This window comes from Narcine bancroftii, chromosome 12, assembly GCF_036971445.1.
Source record: "Narcine bancroftii isolate sNarBan1 chromosome 12, sNarBan1.hap1, whole genome shotgun sequence".
NCBI classification, from domain to species: Eukaryota; Metazoa; Chordata; class Chondrichthyes; order Torpediniformes; family Narcinidae; genus Narcine; species Narcine bancroftii.
Window position 1 is genome coordinate 6,154,442 of NC_091480.1, and position 20,536 is coordinate 6,174,977.

Here is a 20,536-nt window from a genome sequence, read left to right on the forward strand (position 1 = left end):
CATTCCCCAGCCTTTTCTCCACAACTTTTGACACTTCTTATTAATCTAGAACCCATCAACTTCTACTTAAATCTACCCAATGACTCTGCTTCCACGCCGTCTGTGGCAATGAATTCCACAGGTTCATCACCCTCCAGCCAAAGACATTTCTCCTCACCTCTGTTCTAAAGGGACATCCTTTTATTCTGAGGCTGTGCCATCTGGTCCCAGACTCTCCCTCCACTGGAAACATTTCCATGTCCACTCAATGAGATTCCCCACCCCCACCCCACCCCCAATCCTTCTAAACTCGAGCATGTTGATAGAGTTACATAATAAAGTCAAAGAATGGTTTGGATAGAGTGGAGACAAACTGTTTCAAAGTTTGGTAATTATAGGCTGTAGGTTTAAGGTACTGGCCACAGTGCCAGAGGCAGCGTCAGGGACGATTCCTCTGTTCCTTGGGGTAAGAACTGGATTCTGGGGAGTGCAGAGTGAATGGTTGATCTGTATAAATTACTTGCACACATGGATACAGTTGGTTACCAGTTGGATTGTAGAGCAGATTCATGATAGGGTCATGGGACAAATTCCCAGAGGTTGTGGGTTGTTATGGGACTACTTTCTGGTTGTGACAACCCTTGGGAGCAGCCCTTCATCCTGCAGGACATTGTTGTGTGACTGAGTGAAGTTTGGACGTGGAGAGTATAGAACAGAATGGACCTTTATGCCCACGTGTCTGTCCTGCCCAAATCAAATTAAAACTGCCACTTGCACGAGAACCTTATCCCTCCATTCCCTGCATATTCTAGAAGCCTCTTAAATGCTACTATCTCCCACTTAGCTTGTTAGTCGGCGTCCCGGAGTCCATAGGCTGGGTGCGGCCATCTTGAATCCTTTCCGCATGCCTGAGTCTTTGGTTGGTGCATGCGCGGTGGGTTCGCGTATTGGAGTTCAGTTGGCACATGTGCGCGAGTTAAGCATTTTGACGATATTGAATTCACGCCCTTAACTCTCGCACACTGGAATCAAGATGGCTGCACCCAGGCTATGGACCTCAATGTGTCAACTAACGAAGTGAATACACACATTTTGGCTCTTGCGTCCCTTGTTATAATATGTCAAATACAACATAAACCACAGAAATTTTATATTTTAAAACATTTGGCTGTATGTGCAGCTGGATGTAAGTCGAGTAGATCGTAAGTCGGAGAGTACCTGTACCCTGTTCGACCTGCTGAGTTTCCCCATCATTGTGTTTTTCCTTTTTAGTTAAATAAGCAGATGCATGTGGGCGTTATTTAAAATTAGGGGAACCAGTTAGGTTTTAAAGCTGTCTAGGAGGAACGTGATGTGTTCCTCTAGTTTAAGTTTGGCTTTATGCTGGCAATGTACGAGGCCAAGGACAGACGTGTCTGTGTGGGACTGGTTGGGAGAGTTGAAATGGTAGGTTACAGGAAGCCCAAGCTTCAACCCACAGACAGAGCAGATGTGTTCATCAAAGTGATTACCCAATGTACTCCTGACTGTTAAGAGGCAATTCTGTTGTTTGCTAACATTTGAATGAATTTACAACCGGTTTGAGTTTTTGTATCAATCTAAATCAATTTGAATTGACCCAATGTTGTACGTGAGGACAATCTGTCAGTCTTTCACCCACAGGCCTGGACATTTCCACCACTTGGAAATGGTGTTGGCACGCAGCTGGTCATTGATTCCTTGCCTACTGGGCATCACACTAGCTTGGCAAACCTCTTTCTCTAGCAGGAACAAGCTTGAAGTGGGACCACAGGAATGCAGCTTGTGATTCAAGGCAACTATCAAGGTTGCAATCTGCCCAACACCTGCACAAAATACAGGTTGACAGAATGTAACAGTGTGAGTGTTTATTTCCCAATCTTTCTCCCAGTCTCCACTTCTGTTGCTTAGAATTTGGAAAAAACTGCACGATGGAGACCAACACAGTATTTCTCATCTTTCTCAAGGTCGCAGCCAAACCGTCTATCCAGCTGGTTGTATCCCTTCAGTAAGATTGTGGCTAACACTTTCCTTCCATGCCCCAAAACTAACCAATCTCAGCTCGAGTCCAGCCTGCTTTCTGTGTACAGCTGTAAAGGCCACATCAATGAGGGGTGAAGTTTGTAATCTGACTGAGTGTTTTTCCAGGCAAAGCAACCATTTCAGTACAGCTTTTATTTGTGTTTCAGCTGTGGAAAAATATAAGTAAAATATATAAAAGTATAAATTCTTGCCTTCCACTGCCCCAGTGTGAGTGGGATGCAGTGAGCCCCAGCGTGAGTGGGATGCAGTGAGCCCCAGCGTGAGTGGGATGCAGTGAGCCCCAGCGTGAGTGGGATGCAGTGAGCCCCAGCGTGAGTGGGATGCAGTGAGCCCCAGCGTGAGTGGGATGCAGTGAGCCCCAGCGTGAGTGGGATGCAGTGAGCCCCAGCGTGAGTGGGATGCAGTGAGCCCCAGCGTGAGTGGGATGCAGTGAGCCCCAGCGTGAGTGGGATGCAGTGAGCCCCAGCGAGAGTGGGATGCAGTGAGCCCCAGCGAGAGTGGGATGCAGTGAGCCCCAGCGTGAGTGGGATGCAGTGAGCCCCAGCGTGAGTGGGATGCAGTGAGCCCCAGCGTGAGTGGGATGCAGTGAGCCCCAGCGTGAGTGGGATGCAGTGAGCCCCAGCGTGAGTGGGATGCAGTGAGCCCCAGCGTGAGTGGGATGCAGTGAGCCCCAGCGTGAGTGGGATGCAGTGAGCCCCAGCGTGAGTGGGATGCAGTGAGCCCCAGCGTGAGTGGGATGCAGTGAGCCCCAGCGTGAGTGGGATGCAGTGAGCCCCAGCGTGAGTGGGATGCAGTGAGCCCCAGCGTGAGTGGGATGCAGTGAGCCCCAGCGTGAGTGGGATGCAGTGAGCCCCAGCGTGAGTGGGATGCAGTGAGCTCCACTCACAGGGTGGTGGCCATGGGGTATGTGTGGGGGCGGGAGCTGTGGTCAGGGTGACATTGCCTGCACTTTGAGTGGGATGTAGTGTGTTCCAGACGTGGCATGGCTGCTGGGGGAACAAGTGACTGCCACGGGCTGTGATCAGGGTAACATTGCCCGGGCACTGAGTCACTGCTGGCAGCTCTTGTCCCCTCTGAATCACAGCGTCTCAGCCCAGCAACACTACGAGACTGTGTGCCCCTGAGATCGGCCCGTGGGGTTGAGAGAGTAGCTTTCCCAAGAAGCTGGGCTTTCTTTTCTCTGCATCTTGTTTGAAAAGGCAGTTGTATATTTCTGCACACCCTTGTGCCTTCACGTCTGCACACAGCTTTTTCAGGCACACTCACGGTAGCCCAGTTCAGCTCTCTCACCTGAGGTGATGCTTGATAGGTACAGTGGATTTAACCACTGCCTCGGTACCGGATTCAATCCTGATCTCCGCTGCTGTCTTTGCGGAGTGTGCATGTTCTGTTGTGTAGCAATGAGTAGAGTCTGGGGCAAGTTGCCAGCAATGTGGGGAGTGTAAAATGGGATTAGTGTTGGTGGACAGCATGGACTCAGGGCTAAAGGGTCTGTGTCCTTTCTGACTGGCTGTGGCTCTCTCCACTGCCATCCACTGCCCTTACCACCACTCCCGTGCCTCCTCACCTACTACCATTTAAGAGGCAGCTCCTCTGCCAACATGTTCCCTGGCTCTGCCAGTTTGCCAATCCTGGCGCATCCACTGGATAAAAATGCAAACTGCTATGCTTAAGTCATTGGATTGGAAATCCTTGATTGGGTTCTTTTTTAAATTTTTTTATTTTTCACACTATAAACCACATTGATCAAGATACATACATTTTCCTTTTCAAATATATACAGTGTCGTTTGATTGGTTTGGTGTTGATGTTGGTTGGACCTGTTCCCAGACATTGCAGGACTGAATAGGACTCATTAAAATTGCTTCACCCAGCAGATGTGCTGGGGTCACACATCGGGTCAGGGGAATCAAACCCAAATGTATGCACATTACAGTGTGATATCTCCGGTCTTGCTCTTGTTTTGTTGGAAATATGGAAAACCTGACGGAGGGATTCCACTTGTTTTTGAGTTCATCACTGGTATTGAATGAACAGCAAGATACCAGAGATATTCCCCAGGGTGAAAATGAAAACAGGAGAGCATTGTCAGAAAGGCTTCTCCGCTGTCACTTCATTAGCTTCGGAGGAGCTTAATGCTCATTAGCTGCCTTCTGGCAGCTGTTGGAATGTGACCCCACATCACATTTTAGAAGTGAAATAATCCTTGCTGGCTCCTTGAGCCAACTATACAAGTCGTAAACCCACAGTTGAAGGCAGGGAAAATTGCACCGGTGGGGGAGGGGTGGGGGGAGACTCCAGGGAAGAGGGTGCGTGCAAGGAGGAGCAGTTTGTAGTATTGAGGGATCTGGCCTGAAATGTAGACCATTCTCTCCCTGCCACTGATTAAACTAAGCGTGCTGAGCTTCTCCAGGCCATTGCTTCCTGCTCCAGGTTCCAGCATTTGTAGAGCCTGGTGTGACGGTGAATGTCAAGCCACTATTCACAAACGGATGTAGGTGAAAGGCAGGGAACTATAGGCCAGTTTGTGCAACATCTGTAGTTGGGAAAATGCTTGAAGCTATAATTAATTAAGAGTAGGGAGGTTATGATGAAATTGTACAAGGCAATTGGTGAGGCCAAATTTGGAATACTGTGTACAGTTTTGGTCACCAAATTATAGGAAAGATATAAACAAAATAGAGTGAGTGCAGAGAAGGTTCACGAGAATGTTGACAGGATTTCAGGGTCTGAGTTACAGGGAAAGGTTGTGCAGACTGGGGCTTTATTCTCTGGAGCGTAGAAGATTGAGAGGGGACTTGATAGAGGTGTTTAAGATTTTTAAAGGGACAGACAGAGTAAATGTGGATAGGCTTTTTCAATTATGAAAGGGGGTGATTCAAACTCGAGGACATGGTTTAAGATTGAAGGGGGAAAATTATAAGGGGAACATGAGGGGAAATTTCTTTACGCAGAGGGTGGTGGGGATGTGGAATGAGCTTCCGGCAGATGTGATTGAGGCGGGATCATTGGTTACATTTAAGGAAAGACTGGATCGTTACATGGATAGGAGGGGACTAGAGGGGTATGGACCGGGTGCTGGTCAGTGGGACTAGAGGGTGGGGATTTGCTACGGCATGGACTAGTAGGGCCGAACTGGCCTGTTCTGTGCTGTAAGTGGTTATATAGTTATATATGGTTATCTGGGGCGAAATGGACCCATCAGGCAGACGTTACATGGATTCAGCAAAGGCAGGTCCTGTTTAACAAATTTACTGGAGTTCTTGAGGATATAATGAGCGGGGTAGATGGAGGGAAGCAGGTGGACGTTGTTTACCTGGATTTCCAAAAGGCGTTCGATAAAGTGCCACATGAAAGACTTGTATCAAAGATGAGGGTGCATAGAGTAGGGGGTGATGTATTAGTATCCATAAAGGTTTGGTTAACCAATAGAAAGCAGAGAATTGGGGTTGGCATTGGATGGTGAGTGGGGTCCTGCAGGGGTCTGTGCTGACCTGCAACTGTTCTCAATATACATTAACAATCTGGAAGAGGGGACAGAGTGTGGTATATCTAAAATGTTTTTTTCCCATAGAATTTTTTTTCCTGTTCAAAATTTTTTTTCCTACCTACCGGAGTGGTTGTTCACACACAAACAACCAAACCTTGAAATCTCCGTTTCCTTACGCAAGTTTACACTGAATATTGGAAGTGCGGAAAGTAAGGAGGCAGGACTTGCGAATATGTGCTGTTCATTAGCCCATTGTTGCAGACGGCCTGCAGTTCATTTCAGACTGCAGGCCGTCTGCAATAATGTCGAGGGGAGCCGCAGGAAGAATTTCACCACGGGAATGAGTCACTCAATTCCGTTCCGATCTTTGTACGCAGACTGCGTTCCAGAAATTCGGGAATAATTTCCTGGAACACAACAGCTGTGTTTAAAAAAAAAACATACAACTTTGCTGATGGCACTAAATTGAGTGGAAAAGCAAATTGTGTCGAGGATACGGAGAGTCTGCAAGATAGACATAGGTTAAGTGAGCGGGCAAGGGTCTGGCAGATGGAGTGCAATTTCAGCAAATGTGAGGTTATCCACGTTGGAAAGGAAAAATGGAAGATCAGATTATCAAGTAAATTGCAACTGATTGCACTGTGCGGCCGTGCAGAAGGACTTGGGAGGGCTGATGTATGAATCACATTTATCAGACAAGGGAAAAACCAGAATGGACTAAGATAGAGCTAGATAAAATAGGGGAGAAGGTACCAGAACATATACTTTATAAGTGGGATGAAAAGCTGGTACGATATAAAAGCTCACCAGTATTGCATCATTTACTCAATATATGGAAGAAGATTCACTTAAAAAGGAAAAAAACAAATGACCAAATACCAAAATTATTATTGATGCAAAATCACCTAATCCCTTTTACAATAGATAACCTTTCCTTTAGAGAATGGGAGAGAAAAGGAATTAAAAGAATAGAAAATTGTTTTTTGGGAAGTAATTTATTAACATGCATAAATCACAAAAGGTTGGTTTTCAGGTGCAGCAGGATTTCAAAAAGGCAAACCTTCATTGCTCGAGGTATTGAATTTAGAAGCAGGAAGGTTCTGCAACTGTACAAGGCGCTGGTGAGATCACATCGGGAGAATTGCGTGCAATTCTGGCCTCTTTACTTGAGGAAGGATGTACTGGCTTTAGAAGCAGAGCAGAGGAGGTTAACCAGGTTGATTAAAGAGATGAGGGAGTGCACTCGCTAGGATTTAGAAGAACGAGAGGGATCTTATAAAGCTATGTAAACTTATGAAAGGCATAAATAAGATAGAGATGGGTAATTTGTTTCCATTGGTGGGGGAGAGCAGAACGAGGGGACATGGCCTCAAGATTCAGTGTACTAGATTTAAAATGGAGATGAGGAGGAACTACTTTTCCCAGAGAGGGGTGAATCTGGAATTTGCTGCCCATTGAAACCTCAGTAAATATATTTAAGACATGATTAGATAGATTTTACATAGTAGGGGAATTAAGGGATTTGTGGAAAAGGCAAGTTGGTGGAGATGAACTTATGATCAGGTCAGCCATGATCTCATTGAATGGTAGAGTAGGCTCCATGGGCTAATGTCCTACTCCTGCTTCTTATTGTCCCAACCTGATGGTGCCTAGAAGGGTTGTGGGTGAGGGCGTGCACATGTGAGAAACAGTGTGTATGTTTTTACATACTGCCGTTTGTTCCTGCATTTGTCTTGTCCATGCCTGTTCTGCCATGATTCCCGCCCACTGAAGGTTGGAGAAGGCCATGCAGACACCAAGAAGCTGGAGGGGTCTGTGGGTCAGACAGTCTCCACGGGGAGACGTGATCACTCAGCTTTTCTGGTAGGGACCCAACTCTCTCCCTGGATGCTGCCTGACCAGCTGAGCCTCTCCAGATACTAACTGTTCGATTGAGATTCCAGCATCTGCAGTTTCAAAGTATTCAGGGCTTTTACGTTTAGCAGAAGCCCTGTTTCAGAATTACCCCATGACGTAAGCACGAAGTACAGAGAGAGTTCCATATGATTACTGACTGGTGCATGGTGATGCTGTCAGATGTGTGGGTGGTGTTCTTTCCACAGACCTGGGGGTTTCAAACTGTGGGAGGATTCAGGAGCTGCAGCTACTCTGTATCCAAATAATGACACAGGCCATAAATACAGCCTTTGGCTAATCCTAAATCCAGATCTTAAATTATATGTTTGCTTTCCTTTCTGGTTGGTTAGTGAGCAGAATCTCCCTGGTTCCTCCCGAGTCCCAGTGTTGGACAGTCTCAGGCTTCAAGGCACATTCCTCAGATTCCCGGGGATCTGTTTGTTTGCACAGCAACCATGGAGGTTGTGTCACCTCCCTGCCTGCCCTCTGCTGCCTTATCCTGGAGGCATCAAACTTGGAGATTGCACTACCCTTGGCCACGACCACTTGGCAGCCAGAGGTCCAGTATATGTCAGCCCCAGTGCGTGGCCTTAAACGGTAACCAGGGACATCGGTTTACGGTGAAGGGTGAGGGAATCTGAGGAGTAAATTTTACCCAGGGGTGTTGGGTGTAAGGAACGGACTGCCACAGATGGTTGAGGCAGGTATTATTGTAATGTTGGAGAGAATGGATTTCGAGGGATGTAGGCCAAACACAGGCAGGTGGGACTGGTGTGGATGGGGGATGAGTGTGGGGGAGACATTTTGGACTGTGTGGGCAAGTTGTGCCAAAGGGCCTGTTTCCACACTATGTGACTTATCAGTATCAGTGGTGAGAGTGTGGGCCTAATCCCACAGAGGTTGCTAGTAGATGACCTCATTTTAACCGGAATCTGGATCAATGATACTGTGTCACACTGTACTACAATACAAAGACTCCTGCTCCTATCCCCAAGACAAAGAAAACCAGAGGAAGGTGGTTTGGGGCATGAGCACTGGCCAGAACATTATCCGTTGGCCAGAGTACCAGCAGTGCCATCCCACGGTATGGAGCTAGATCAACAAATTAATCGCCACGCCTGAGGCAGACCAGTTCAGCCCCCTGTTGGATACGAGTGCTCAATGCAATGGAGCCATCCTCTGGCAACCGCTCATCTGGGAGGAGGCCCCCACGCTCACCACTGATTCTGATAGAGTCACTCAGCAGAAACAGGTCCTCCGGCCCAAGCCTCACACTGACCAAGAGATCCCACCTGCCTGCATTTGGCCAGTATTCATCTAAACTCATCCTCTCTGTGGATCCGTCCAAACGTTTCTTAATCATTACTACAGTCCCTGCCCTAACCACCTCCTCCTCTTTCTACCCGTCTGCCCCATACCCCCACCACCTTCTATAAATAAAAAAAAATCGTTACCCCCCTCAGCTTCTTTTTAAACCTCTCGCCTTAAACCTGTGTCCTCTGGTATGGAGCAGTTTCCTGATATTCCAGGAGTTTCTGATGGATAAAAGTCTCCAAGGAACCTCCCTGCTGGCTGTATAGAACATCTGTCCCTGCTGGTCTACAGACCAACACTTCTATGATGCTTCAAAGAGAATCTGTTAACTTGCAAGAAACTTGATGGGATTTGTTCTAATTCACTCACCTTGTCTGTAAGACATTCAAATCCCTCTAGACCAGTTGGAGAATTTTTAAACATTGGGATCAGTTAAAGGGTTCATTGTCATTTTTAAAACAACAGAATTATTGACGTCCTTTTGCAAAGAAAATTTGCCTTTCTACCCAGTGTGCTGTTTGATGAGGGCAAGGAGGGCCCTGAAGGATTCCTCATCTTGTCGATGGTTTGGATCTAGGCTTAGGTTGCAAATGGTTTGAACCGAACTGGAATCTTGTGCAACTGCGGGAGCACTGGAGGTGAACCCACGGACACTCGGTGTCTCTGAGGAAACTCTCTTGCTTCTCTTTCTTTGACTGCAAAGGGCGTCGGGCAGTGCTAATGGCAAATCTTTGTCTGCCTTAAGCAGGCAAAGGCATTTTTGTGTAATATTACATGAGAAATAATATCTGATGTGAATGGTATCCAGAATGGACTGTCGCTGTGTGTTGGGAGGGAGGAAGTGTTATCCCAGCCTATGGTCAGGAGCCCCACTGGTGTCCCACCTCCCCAGCGCTACTTTGTCTGGTTCTGTTACTGTCTGTATGTGGTCTTTTGGGGGCTGTTCTATGCTGTTGAGGCTTCCATGTTAGACAGCGGCATCTCTCTCATCTTTTCTTTGTTCAGTTTCCTCCACAGGCGACTGCTTCGGCCGATGAACAGAAGATCTTTGCACTTTGGGAGGCCGGGGATTCGTATGATCAGGTGAGTTGGTTGGCCCAGAGCGTCTCGCTCTTCCCTCATGTTTGTGCCTGCGCTGAATAAAGCAGAGGGTTAGGGAACAGGCACCTGAGGCCAGGTACAGTGAAGATGGCAGAGGTAGCCCAGCCCTAGCTTGTAAAACATTGAAGGTACAGCAAAAAAAAACCCAGTATTCGGCACCCCTGGGGATTGGTATATGCCAGATAAATAGATTTGTCAGTTGATTAAAATTGCGTGTTGTGTGGAATGGCGATCCAGCCGTAAGGGAATGCCAATTTTAAACATTCAAAATTTTTACCTATCTATTTTCTACAATTTTTTTGCTGGTTGCTTGAAATCCAGGTAATGGGGATTTTACCATAATCAGAAGAGCAACCAGGGGCGAGATGAGGAATTGTACTCTGTGAAATGCAGTGACTGAGAGCAAACCCAACGGTTGTGACCCCAAGGGATCCATAGAGCTCCCAGTAGAGTAACTATGCCCATCACCTTCCCCTGGATTCAGGCCTAGTTCACAGCAGCCACAAGGAGACACCAGAGGTCAGGATTGAGCCAGATCTCTGGGGATAGCACTACCCTGCTGCACTGTCGTATTACCCTTGCATTACGCTCGAGTTATCAAGCACGGGGAGCCAGAGTGTGAGGGTCACTCAGTGGGTCAGTACAAATGTGATAGGCTGAATGGCCTGCTGTGCCTTCACAGTCTTGCAGTGATGCTTGTGCCTTCTGTTGTTCCAGCATCGCCGGGTACTCTTGGAGGTATTTTCAAAAAATTACCGTGTTCGTCGGAGTGTCATCCAGTCCAAACTGTGCCAGGATGTCGGAGACAATCTCAGCAAGCCAGATGTGGACAAGGTGCTGAAGGTACTGGTGATGGACTGTCTGAAGGAATCGTGTGAAGACACTGTGTTAGGAGCAGATACCGTGGGCTGAATGGCCTGCCTGGAGCAATCTAGCTCGGGTTTGGAGGCGTCCATGACACCTCCTGCTCTCCATCCATCCTCGTTGACCAAGTCATAGCCCCGAAACAGGACCCTGGCCCATTGCATCCATGCTGGCCATCCAATCGGAAAGACAGCCGACACATAGATCAATCTTTTTTTTGTAATTCTTTATTTATCGCACTATGAACCATATCAACCAATATATTTACAGATGCATCTCTTTAAATATTCACAGTGACATTTTCTCTTTTTTCCTCCCTTCCTCCTTCCCACCCCTCTCCAAAAACAGTAAATATTGGACATATAAAATACAATAAAACAATATCTTGATACAAAAGGAATACAAACAAAAGACGTATCATCTACTTATTCACATTAAATCTGATCGTGTTTATCTTCTTATCATTTTAGGTGGTGGTGGTCCTAGGCCTGCTCTTTCTGTAATGTTCCCTATATGATTCCCAGGTTTTTTTCAAACATTGTAACAATGGGATACACTTAAACTTGGTTATATATTCCATTAATGTTTATAGTCATATAGTCCAACATCGCCATCTTATATCTTTATTTCCACTTCTTTTCCGCCTCTTCACCACCTCCAACCCCTTTTTTCCATTACAGTTTTTTAAGTTTTCCTTTTTAATCTCAATATATGACAACGCACTTAAGACATGAAATACCCCAACAATCCCCACAAGCAATAACCCTTTAACCCCAAATGAACCTCCCCTCCTTGGATTGCCCCTTGTCCCTTGACAACAACCACAACTCCTCTTTCCATTCGGTTTGCGAACTTACTCGCAAGCGTCATCCGATTTCACAGTGACCCTTATTCTCCCCCCCAGAGAACACTATTTTCCTATATTTATAACAAAGCTCTCTTTTTTCCTTGTTCCCTTTCTCTTATCCATCTTTAAATCTTTATAAATACATTATCTTTATATTTTTACATATTTTTGTATATTTTCTTGCCCGTCATCCTCCTTGTCACTCCTCCTCCTCTCTTCTCCAGTCCTGCAAATGTTCAGCAAATTCTTGGGCTTTCTTTGGGTCCGAGAACAGACTATTCTGTTCCCCAGGAATGAATACTTTGAGTGCTGCTGGATGTCTTAATATAAAGTTATACCTTTTCTTCCATAAGATTGTTTTCGCCGTGTTGAATTCCTTCCTCTTTAAAAGTTTGAAGCTTAAGTCCGGGTAAAAAAATATTTTTTGTCCCTTATATTCCAATGGCTTATTGTCTTCTCTAACCTTCTTTCTTGCCTGCTCCAGTATGTTCTCTCTTATCGTATATCTTAGAAATTTTACCAATATGGATTTCGGTTTTTGATGTGGTGGTGGTTCCGGAACTAGCGCTCTATGCACCCTTTCGATTTCGATTTCTTCATGTGAATCTGTCATTCCCAGCACCTTTGGGATCCATCCTTTTATAAATTCCTTCATATCTGACCCTTCTTTCAGGCCCCTATTTTTATGCTGTTTCGCCTACTGGTAGTTTTCCAATGCATCAATTTTTTGTGACAATAAATCTTGTCTCTTTAATTTTTTTTCGCTCTCTTCCAACTTCCCTCTTAAATCATTTATCTCCATTTCTACAGCAGCTTCTTGTTCCTCCACATTTTCTACTCTTTTCCCTATTTCAGTCATGAACAACTCGATGCTTTGATCTCATTTGTTCTTCAAAAAAAGCTTTATGTAAATTTCATCCTTCTATTTTACCTTCTTCTTTCCTTTGAAATTCTTGGTCGTCTTCCTCCTCTGTATCTGTGTCTGTTTCTCTGTCTGTGTCGTTTTCTTCTCTGTATCTGTGTATCTTCATCCTTCTCTGGTGAGCTGCATCTGTATCCTTGCTGTGCCCCCTGCTGCAGGCCGACCCGGCGCTGGGCCCCCTGCTGCAGGCCGACCCGGCGCTGGGCCCCCTGCTGCAGGCCGACCCGGCGCTGGGCCCCCTGCTGCAGGCCGACCCGGCGCTGGGCCCCCTGCTGCAGGCCGACCCGGCGCTGGGCCCCCTGCTGCAGGCCGACCCGGCGCTGGGCCCCCTGCTGCAGGCCGACCCGGCGCTGGGCCCCCTGCTGCAGGCCGACCCGGCGCTGGGCCCCCTGCTGCAGGCCGACCCGGCGCTGGGCCCCCTGCTGCAGGCCGACCCGGCGCTGGGCCCCCTGCCGCAGGTCGCCCCCCTGCCGATCGCCCAGTTGCCGCTCACCCTCTTCCAGCTCCTCATTCTCTTTCTCACCACTCTTCTTCTTTCTTGCTTGCTTCCTCCAGCCGAACGCCCTGATACTGGGCGTCTCAGCTGGCCGCTCCTCAGCTGAGTCCCCTTCCCTCCAGCGTTAACCTTTTCTTTTATTTGCGCATGCGCAGTTGCGCACCTCTTCTTGGCTCTGAGAGCCATTTTTGAAGTCCACCAGTTGGGTGGACACCGCTCCTCTGGGGACTCACCAACACCGGAGATCGGCCACTCCTCTCCACGGTGGCTCTCTGCTCCGACGTGCAGGTAAGGCCTTCTTTCTTCTCCAGTGATTTTCCTTGTTTTCTTTTCACTGTTTTGGGTGCCATCTTCTGTCTCTTCTCTGTAACTTTATCTTTCTCTTCCTGTATTTTATGTTTTTTTTTCACACTTTTTATCTCTGGAGAGGTCTGGTTCAATAGACAGAGATTTTCTTCCCCATACCCATCAGGCTCCTTGCTTTAATGCTAATTGATCTGCCTTTTCATTGCAATCCCACCCTCTGTGGGTGTGTAAAACAGCCTGCCGGAGGAGGTAATTGAGGCAAGTACTGTTGCATTGTTGGACAGATATATGGATAGGAACCAAAGGCTGTCAGGTGGGATGAGCGTCGATGGGACGCGGTGGTCATCGAGGAAAATAGGGTTGAGGAACCTATTTTCACATTGTGTGGCTAAATTGGTAAACTGTGCTCTCTGAATGTTAGAGATAACCTGTTAATCTGCTCGCAGATGAACCCTTTTCATGGTACTAAATGAGGAGCACAGTTATTGCGTGGCTGTTGCATTGCCAGTGACCCAAGTTCAAATCCTAGGCTGTCTGTAAGGAGATTGTAGCTTCTCCCCATGTCTGCGTGGGTTTCCTCCGGGGCTTTGGTTTCCTCCCACTGTTCAAAACGTACGGGGTTGTAGATTAATTGTGTGTAATTGGGCGACACAGGTTTCAATGGCCAGAATCGGCACCTACCATGTTATAAATAAAAGTTAAACTTTTTTTAAATTTATGACAATTTAAACATGAAAACTAATCCTTCACCAATCCCATTCCACTCTTCCCACATGCCCATGAACTCCTCTCAGATTCAAAACCCCAACCACATACCGATTCACAGTCACCAATTAACCCACCAACCTGCAGGGGAAATGCAGGCGGTCCCAGGGAGAACGTACAAACTTCACACAGACAGCTCCTGACCCGGGTCTCTGGAGCTGTGAGGCTGGAACTTTGAACAGGCAAAGAACATCCATGGGTGGAAATGGTCAGTCAACAGTTCTCTGCATAGATGCTGAATGACCTGTTGAGCAATTGTACTGTTACCACACCCCCCCCCCCCCACCCCTGGGACTGAGTATTTGTGCACAGTTTGTGTGCTGTCTATCCAGCACTGATTAGCGATGGGACTTTGAACATCTCTTGACTTCAGAGCTATACAGCTTGGAAACAGGGCCTTCAGCCCAACTTGCCCGTGCTGACCAAAATGTCTCGCCCACATTCATCCCACCTTCCCATGTTTGGCTCAGATCCCTCTAAACCCATCCTATCCATGCATCTATCCAAATATTTGCAAAAGTACCTGCCCCAACCACCACCTATGGCAGCCTATTCCATTCACCCACCTCCCTCTGTAAAGTTGGTACACTTCAGTTTCCTGTTATATCTCTTTCCCCACCCACCCCAACTTAAACCCATGTCCTCCAGTTTCCAACTCCCCATCCCTAGGCCAAAGGCTATGCAGTCCCCTTGGTGAAAGGTGGCATGGCTTTCCCAACCTCGTGGCAGTCGGTCTGACCTCTTCTTCCTTTCACAGGACTGCTGCGCAAGTCATGGAGGGATGTGGTACCTCAAAGGGACGCTGCCGTCTTGACGGTGGTGGAATGCCCTGTGGCTGTGACAGGAGCAGGGCAGTGAAGCGAGGGCTAATAATGCTCTGCCAAGTGGCAGTGACTGTTAGCGTGGATTTCCCCGGTTGTAACCGAGGGCAGCGCCAGCTGGAAGGATGCTCACCGCCCCCTCCACCAATCCCACACTGGCAAAGGGGACAGAGAACCAGTTCATTACAACCCCGGGTTATCACACTTGGACCAAGCAATTTTAATCCTGTGTTAAAACTGAAGTTTTGGCTGGATGGAAAATTGAAACAGAAACTGTTGAATCATGGAATATCGATTGCCTCGTTTCTTGTTTGAAATTATCTTTGATCTCCAGCTACTGCAGATCATGATTTATATTAAGGGACAGTTTAGTGATTGTGTCACCTAATCAAAAGGCTTGGATTCTATTTTGTTAAAGAGGCCTTCAGTCTTGAGGTTTTCACTCATGAAAGCAGTTAACCAGTGACCGCCAACAATCGCAGAGAGAGTGGAATGGTTTGATGGTCTGGGGTGTTAATACTGATGAGTTGTAACCCAGTCCATGTTGAGTCCGGGTAGATTTTCTTTCCTGTAACATATTTATGGTTTTTTTTAAAGACTTGCATCCTAAAGTGAAATGGTCACATTATGGATGAGGGGACATGGGCATTGTGTATGGCTGCTGTGATTCGTCTGAGATGAACTGTAAATAAAGCTTTCGAAGCATACGTCTGCTGTGGGATTTGTGTATCTACCGACTGAGAGGATGTGATGGTGTTCTTTGGAATTGAATAGAACATTACAGCACAGTACAGACCCTTCAGCCCACAATGTGCTGACCCATATATACCTACAATAATAAACTAAACCCTCCTATCTCATCCCCCTCTATTTTTCTTTCATCCATGTGCCTCTCTGAGTCTCTTAAATGCCCCTATTGTACCAGCCTCCATCACCACCCCTGGCAATTCCAGGTCCGCACAACTCTTGTGTTTAAAAAAAAAACATGTTGTCTGTCTACCTATCTATGCCTCTCTTGTAGACCTCTATTAATTCATCTCCCATCTCTAGTTCTGTTAACCTTGCCTCATAAGACCCCTTTTCCAATCCAGGCAACATCTTGGTAAACCTCTTCTGCACCCTATTGCTTCCACATCCTTTCTGTCATGAGGTGACCAGAACTGAACACCAAGTGTGGTCTCACCTAATGAGCCCAGTCCCATAGGCCTTCTTAATGATCATATCAACCTGTGCAGTGACTTTGAGAGATCGGTGAATTTGGACTCCCAAGGTCCCTCCACACTGAATGCAAGTCCCATGGCTTCACACAGTGGCTATCTTAATGCTGACTGTCAGCTTGAATAATGGGTTCCCACCCATCCACTGATTGGAAACTTCCTACAGTAGCTGGAGGAGATGATTTGTTGCAGGGTGGTTTATTTTACTGCAATGCTGGATGCCTGGAACATAAGAAGCAGGAGTCGGCCATCCAGCTTGCCCCACCATTCAATGTGATCGTGGCTGATCTCATGATCATATAACCATATTACAGTTTATGGCATGGAAACAGGCCATCTTGGCCCTTCAAGTCCACACTGATTCACTCAAACAACTCCACTAGATCACCCCCGCCCATAACCCTCTTATCCATGTCTATATCCAACCTCCTCTTAAATGAAAGAACTGACTCTGCCTCAACTATTTCCTCCAGAAGATTATTCCATTCAGCCACCACTGTGAAGAAGCACCCTCTAATGTTTCTCCTAAAATTTTGCCCCCCCCTTACCTTCAACTTGTGTCCTCTTGTTTCAACCGAGGCCCTGCTCTGAGGGGGAAGAGTCTACTTGAATCTAGTCTATCTATTCCCTTCATAATTTTAAACACCTCTTCTATCAAATCCCATCTCAACTGTCTACGTTGCAATGAATAAAGTCCTAATCTCTTCAATCTTTCTCTGTACTCTAGGTATTTTAAACCAAGCAACATCCTTGTAATCCTCATCTCTGTCCTAAATCAACTCCCCTGGATCTTGAGGCCATGTCCCGTAGCTTTGATCTCCCCCACTAACAGAAACCACATTCCTGCCTCCAATCTATGCCCCTCATGATTTTATACATTTTTAAAAGATTCTCCCTCATTCCTTTGAATTCCAGTGAGTACAGTGTCAAACAACTCATTCTCATTATAGGCCATCCCCCTCACCTCTGGAATCAACCTGGTGAACACCCTCTGCACTGCCTCCAAAGCCAGTATATCCTTCCTCAGTAAGAAGGCCAGAACTACCCACAGTTCTCCAGATGTGGCCTCACCGGTACTTTTGTGACCATTTGCTGCATTTTATTGACAGGTGCTTGTAGGTGAAAGTCGAACAGGGGGGAAATCTGAGCAGAATGTGGGGGTGGATGTTCTGTCTAGGTGGAAGGACAAGAATGGGGGGTGGGGGGGGGGTCATATTCTCAGGTTGCTGGACAAGAGATTTACGATCAAGATGAGAAATGCTTCCAATGAGGTTGAGATGACAAACTAGACTGGGAGAAGCAATGGGTGCTCAAGGCTTTGTAATCTGCAAGGAAACACGCCCGGCCCTGAGGAGGTAACGGGATGGTTCTATCAATGAATTCAGGCAGAGAAACAGGAGTGCATTTTTGGTAGAGATTGGCTGTGAACTGGTACATTGGCAAAGCACCTTCCTCTGCAAGAAGTGTGTGGATTCTGAGGGGGAGCAATTATCTTGCCCTGGTCCAGTTACTCAGTGACTTAACACCCAGTACCTAAAAGTGCTCATGCAGGATCATTATAGACATGCATTTTATTTATTTGGTATCACTGTGGTCACCCCCCACCCCAAATTGCCCCTGAGACTGAGCAGCATCAAATGGAGGACGAACTCCAGTTGAAAATGGTGGAAACTCTGCATATTTGATAAGAACTGGCAAAGAGAGGTGTTTGTGAGGAATGAGGAAGTGTACAGGAGGGAGATAAATCAGCTTGTTGAGTGGTGTCACAACAACAACCTTGTGCTGAACGACAGCAAAACCAAGATGATTGTGGACTTCAGAAGTCAGGGGAACACGATCCAGTCCTCATTGAGGGCTCAGTAGTGGAGAGGGTCATGAACCTCAAATTCCTGGGTGTTACCATCTCTGAAGATCTATCCTGGAGTCATCACTTTGATGCAATCATGAAGAATGCTCACAAGCAGCTATACTTAGTGTGGAGATTCAGTACGTCACCAAAGATTCTTGCAAATTTCTACAGGTGTACCATGGAGAGCATTCTGGCTGGTTGCATCACTGCCTGGTACGGAGGCGCCAAATCACAGGACGAGAATAAACACCAGAGGGTTGTTAACTCGTCCTGCGACGTCACAGGCACCAGACTTCACTCCATCGAGGACGTCTATACAAGGTGGTGTCTTAAAAAAGCAGCCTCTATCCTCAAAAGACCCCACCACCCAGGCCTCTTCACTCTGCTACCATCGGGGAAAAGGTACAGGAGCCTAAAGTCAGAGGAAAGCTTCTTCCCTGCTGCCATCAGATTTCGTGCACTAGTATTTTAATTTTTTTATAGTAATGTTCTATGATCCTGCCTCAAAACTGTAAATTTCATGACCAATAAATTCTGATTATGGGAACATAGAGAATATCTCTGATAGAGTGAGACTAGATGGTTAATGGCAGCAGTTAACATCTCAGTTTAAGCTGGTCGGTCTGAGTTGTGTACTGAGTTAGTGTAAAAACTCTGTGCTGTCCAGCCAAGTCACACAAGTCACTGTGTACTTCATAGATAGTGTACAATAAAATAATTCTCTATTATTATAGAGAGACAGTACAAGGTCAACATCATTTTCCTAATGAGAGGCCGATAACAGCCTGGAAGAAGTGCAACGAAGAGCATTTTCCAATTAGTGTGTCTGATCAACCAGGATGGAAGATAAGTGAGTGGGACTGGGGGAAGGGAGGGGGGCTTTCATATGTTGGTTATTTTTCCAGAGGCAGCAGGAAGTGCTGTAAAACGCACGGAACTGGTCTTTTCAGTGTCCATAGGAGACAAAGGTAGATCACCGATGTTTCAGGCCTGAGTCCTTCAAAGAATGAGCCTCAAGCAGGAAATCTCAGAATTCAGACAATGCCAGCTGGGAGAGGAATCCACACCAACAGAAGGTGTTAACTGGATATGATAAGGGACAAGGCAAGAATTTATCATGTTTGTGTGAAAGGAGACAGAAGGGGGAGACAGAGCTGGGGGAAAAGTGGGGGGAGGGGGGTATTTTAATGAAAGCCAGAGAAGCTGATATTAATGCCATCCGGTTGGAGGGGGCCCAGACGGAAGGTGAGATGTTGTTCCTCCAATTTACAGGTGGTCTCAATCTTGCAGTACATGAGACCATGGACAACCATGCTGGCAAGGGAATGGGCTGGAGAATTGAAAAGGATGCCCACTTGGTGATCCACTCTATTGCGGTGGACAGAGCTGAGGTGCTCCAACAAAGCAACTCCCAGTCTGTGTCCAGTTTTTCCGATGTAGGAGACCACAGCGGGAGCACTGGATGCAGTAGGTGATCCCTGCAGATTCATAAGTGAAATGTTCCCTCACTTGGAGGGACTGTGTGGGACACCGAATGGTGCTGAGGGTGGAGGTGTGGGTGCAAGTGGAATATCTCCTGCAGTCACAGGGGTACAATTTGTGGGGAGGGAGGAGTGGACAAGAGAGTCACAGAAAGAGCAATCCCTGCAGAAGGCAGGGAGGAGAGGGGTGTCTAGTGGTGGGCTCACGTAGTAGGTGGTGGAGGAGGATGTGTTGGATGCGAGGGCTGGTGGGGTGGTAGGTGAAAACAAGAGGAATTCTGTCCTTGTTGAGCATAGGGGTAGAGGGGGTCAAGGCAGATGTGCGGTTAATGAAAGATATGCGGGTGAGTGAGGGAAAGTCACGTGGTTTGACAAGGTGGGAAGAGGTGTAGTCGAGATAGCTGTGGAAGTTGGTGGGTTTATAGAAGATGTCTGTCAAGAGTTCGTTGAGAGACAAAGAGATCGAGGAAAGGGAGAACATGGCTAGAGATGGACCAAGTGAATTTGAGGTCGGGATGGAAGTTGGCAGCGAAATGGATGAAATCAACAAGCTCATCATGGGTACATGAGACAGCACCAAAGAAGGCATCGATGTTGCGAGGAAGAGTGGATGGGACCTGCCTGTGTAGGCTTGTAGCCTGGATTTCTCCATGTAGCCAACAAAAAGGCAGGCATAGCTGGGGCTCATGCAGGTACCCATGACCACCCCTTTAACCTGAAGAAAGAGCGATGAGTCAAAGGAGAAATTATTGAGGGCGAGGACAAGTTCTGTCAGCCAGAGGAGGGTGGTGGAGGGAAACTGGTTGGTTCTGTTGCCCAGAAAGAAACAAGGGGTTTTGAGGCCTTCTGTATGGGGAATGGAGGTGTATATGGATTAGATATCCATGAGGAGATTGAGTTCAAGGAACTGAAAGTTGTTGGTATGAAGTCCCAGATGAAGGTGGGGAGGGACTGGACCAGGGCGAGAAAACAGAATCAAGGTAAGCAGAGACCAATTCAGTGAGGCAGCAGCATGCGGACAACATGGGTCTGCCGGGACAATTGGATTTGAGGATCTTGGGAAGGAGGTACAAACGGTAAGGGGTTGGGAAACAATAAGGTTGAAGGCCGTGCGAGGGAGGTGACTG

The 20,536-nt window shown here is 47.1% G+C and overlaps 1 protein-coding gene across 4 annotated transcripts in view; it reads left to right on the plus strand.

Moving 5' to 3' along the window:
* Positions 1-20,536, plus strand: part of polr3e (polymerase (RNA) III (DNA directed) polypeptide E) — a 74,897-nt gene that overhangs the window by 46,323 nt on the left and 8,038 nt on the right. For 3 of the 4 annotated variants that reach the window (XM_069905596.1, XM_069905597.1, XM_069905598.1), the window contains 3 exons: positions 9,746-9,823; positions 10,559-10,684; positions 14,799-15,569. In XM_069905596.1, the coding sequence (XP_069761697.1) occupies positions 9,746-9,823; positions 10,559-10,684; positions 14,799-14,855 (261 nt within the window). In that variant the 3' untranslated portion in view covers positions 14,856-15,569. Of the gene's footprint in view, positions 1-9,745; positions 9,824-10,558; positions 10,685-14,798; positions 15,570-18,662; positions 18,779-20,536 lie in introns of those variants that run through there. The other variant, XR_011347189.1, reaches the window with a different exon arrangement.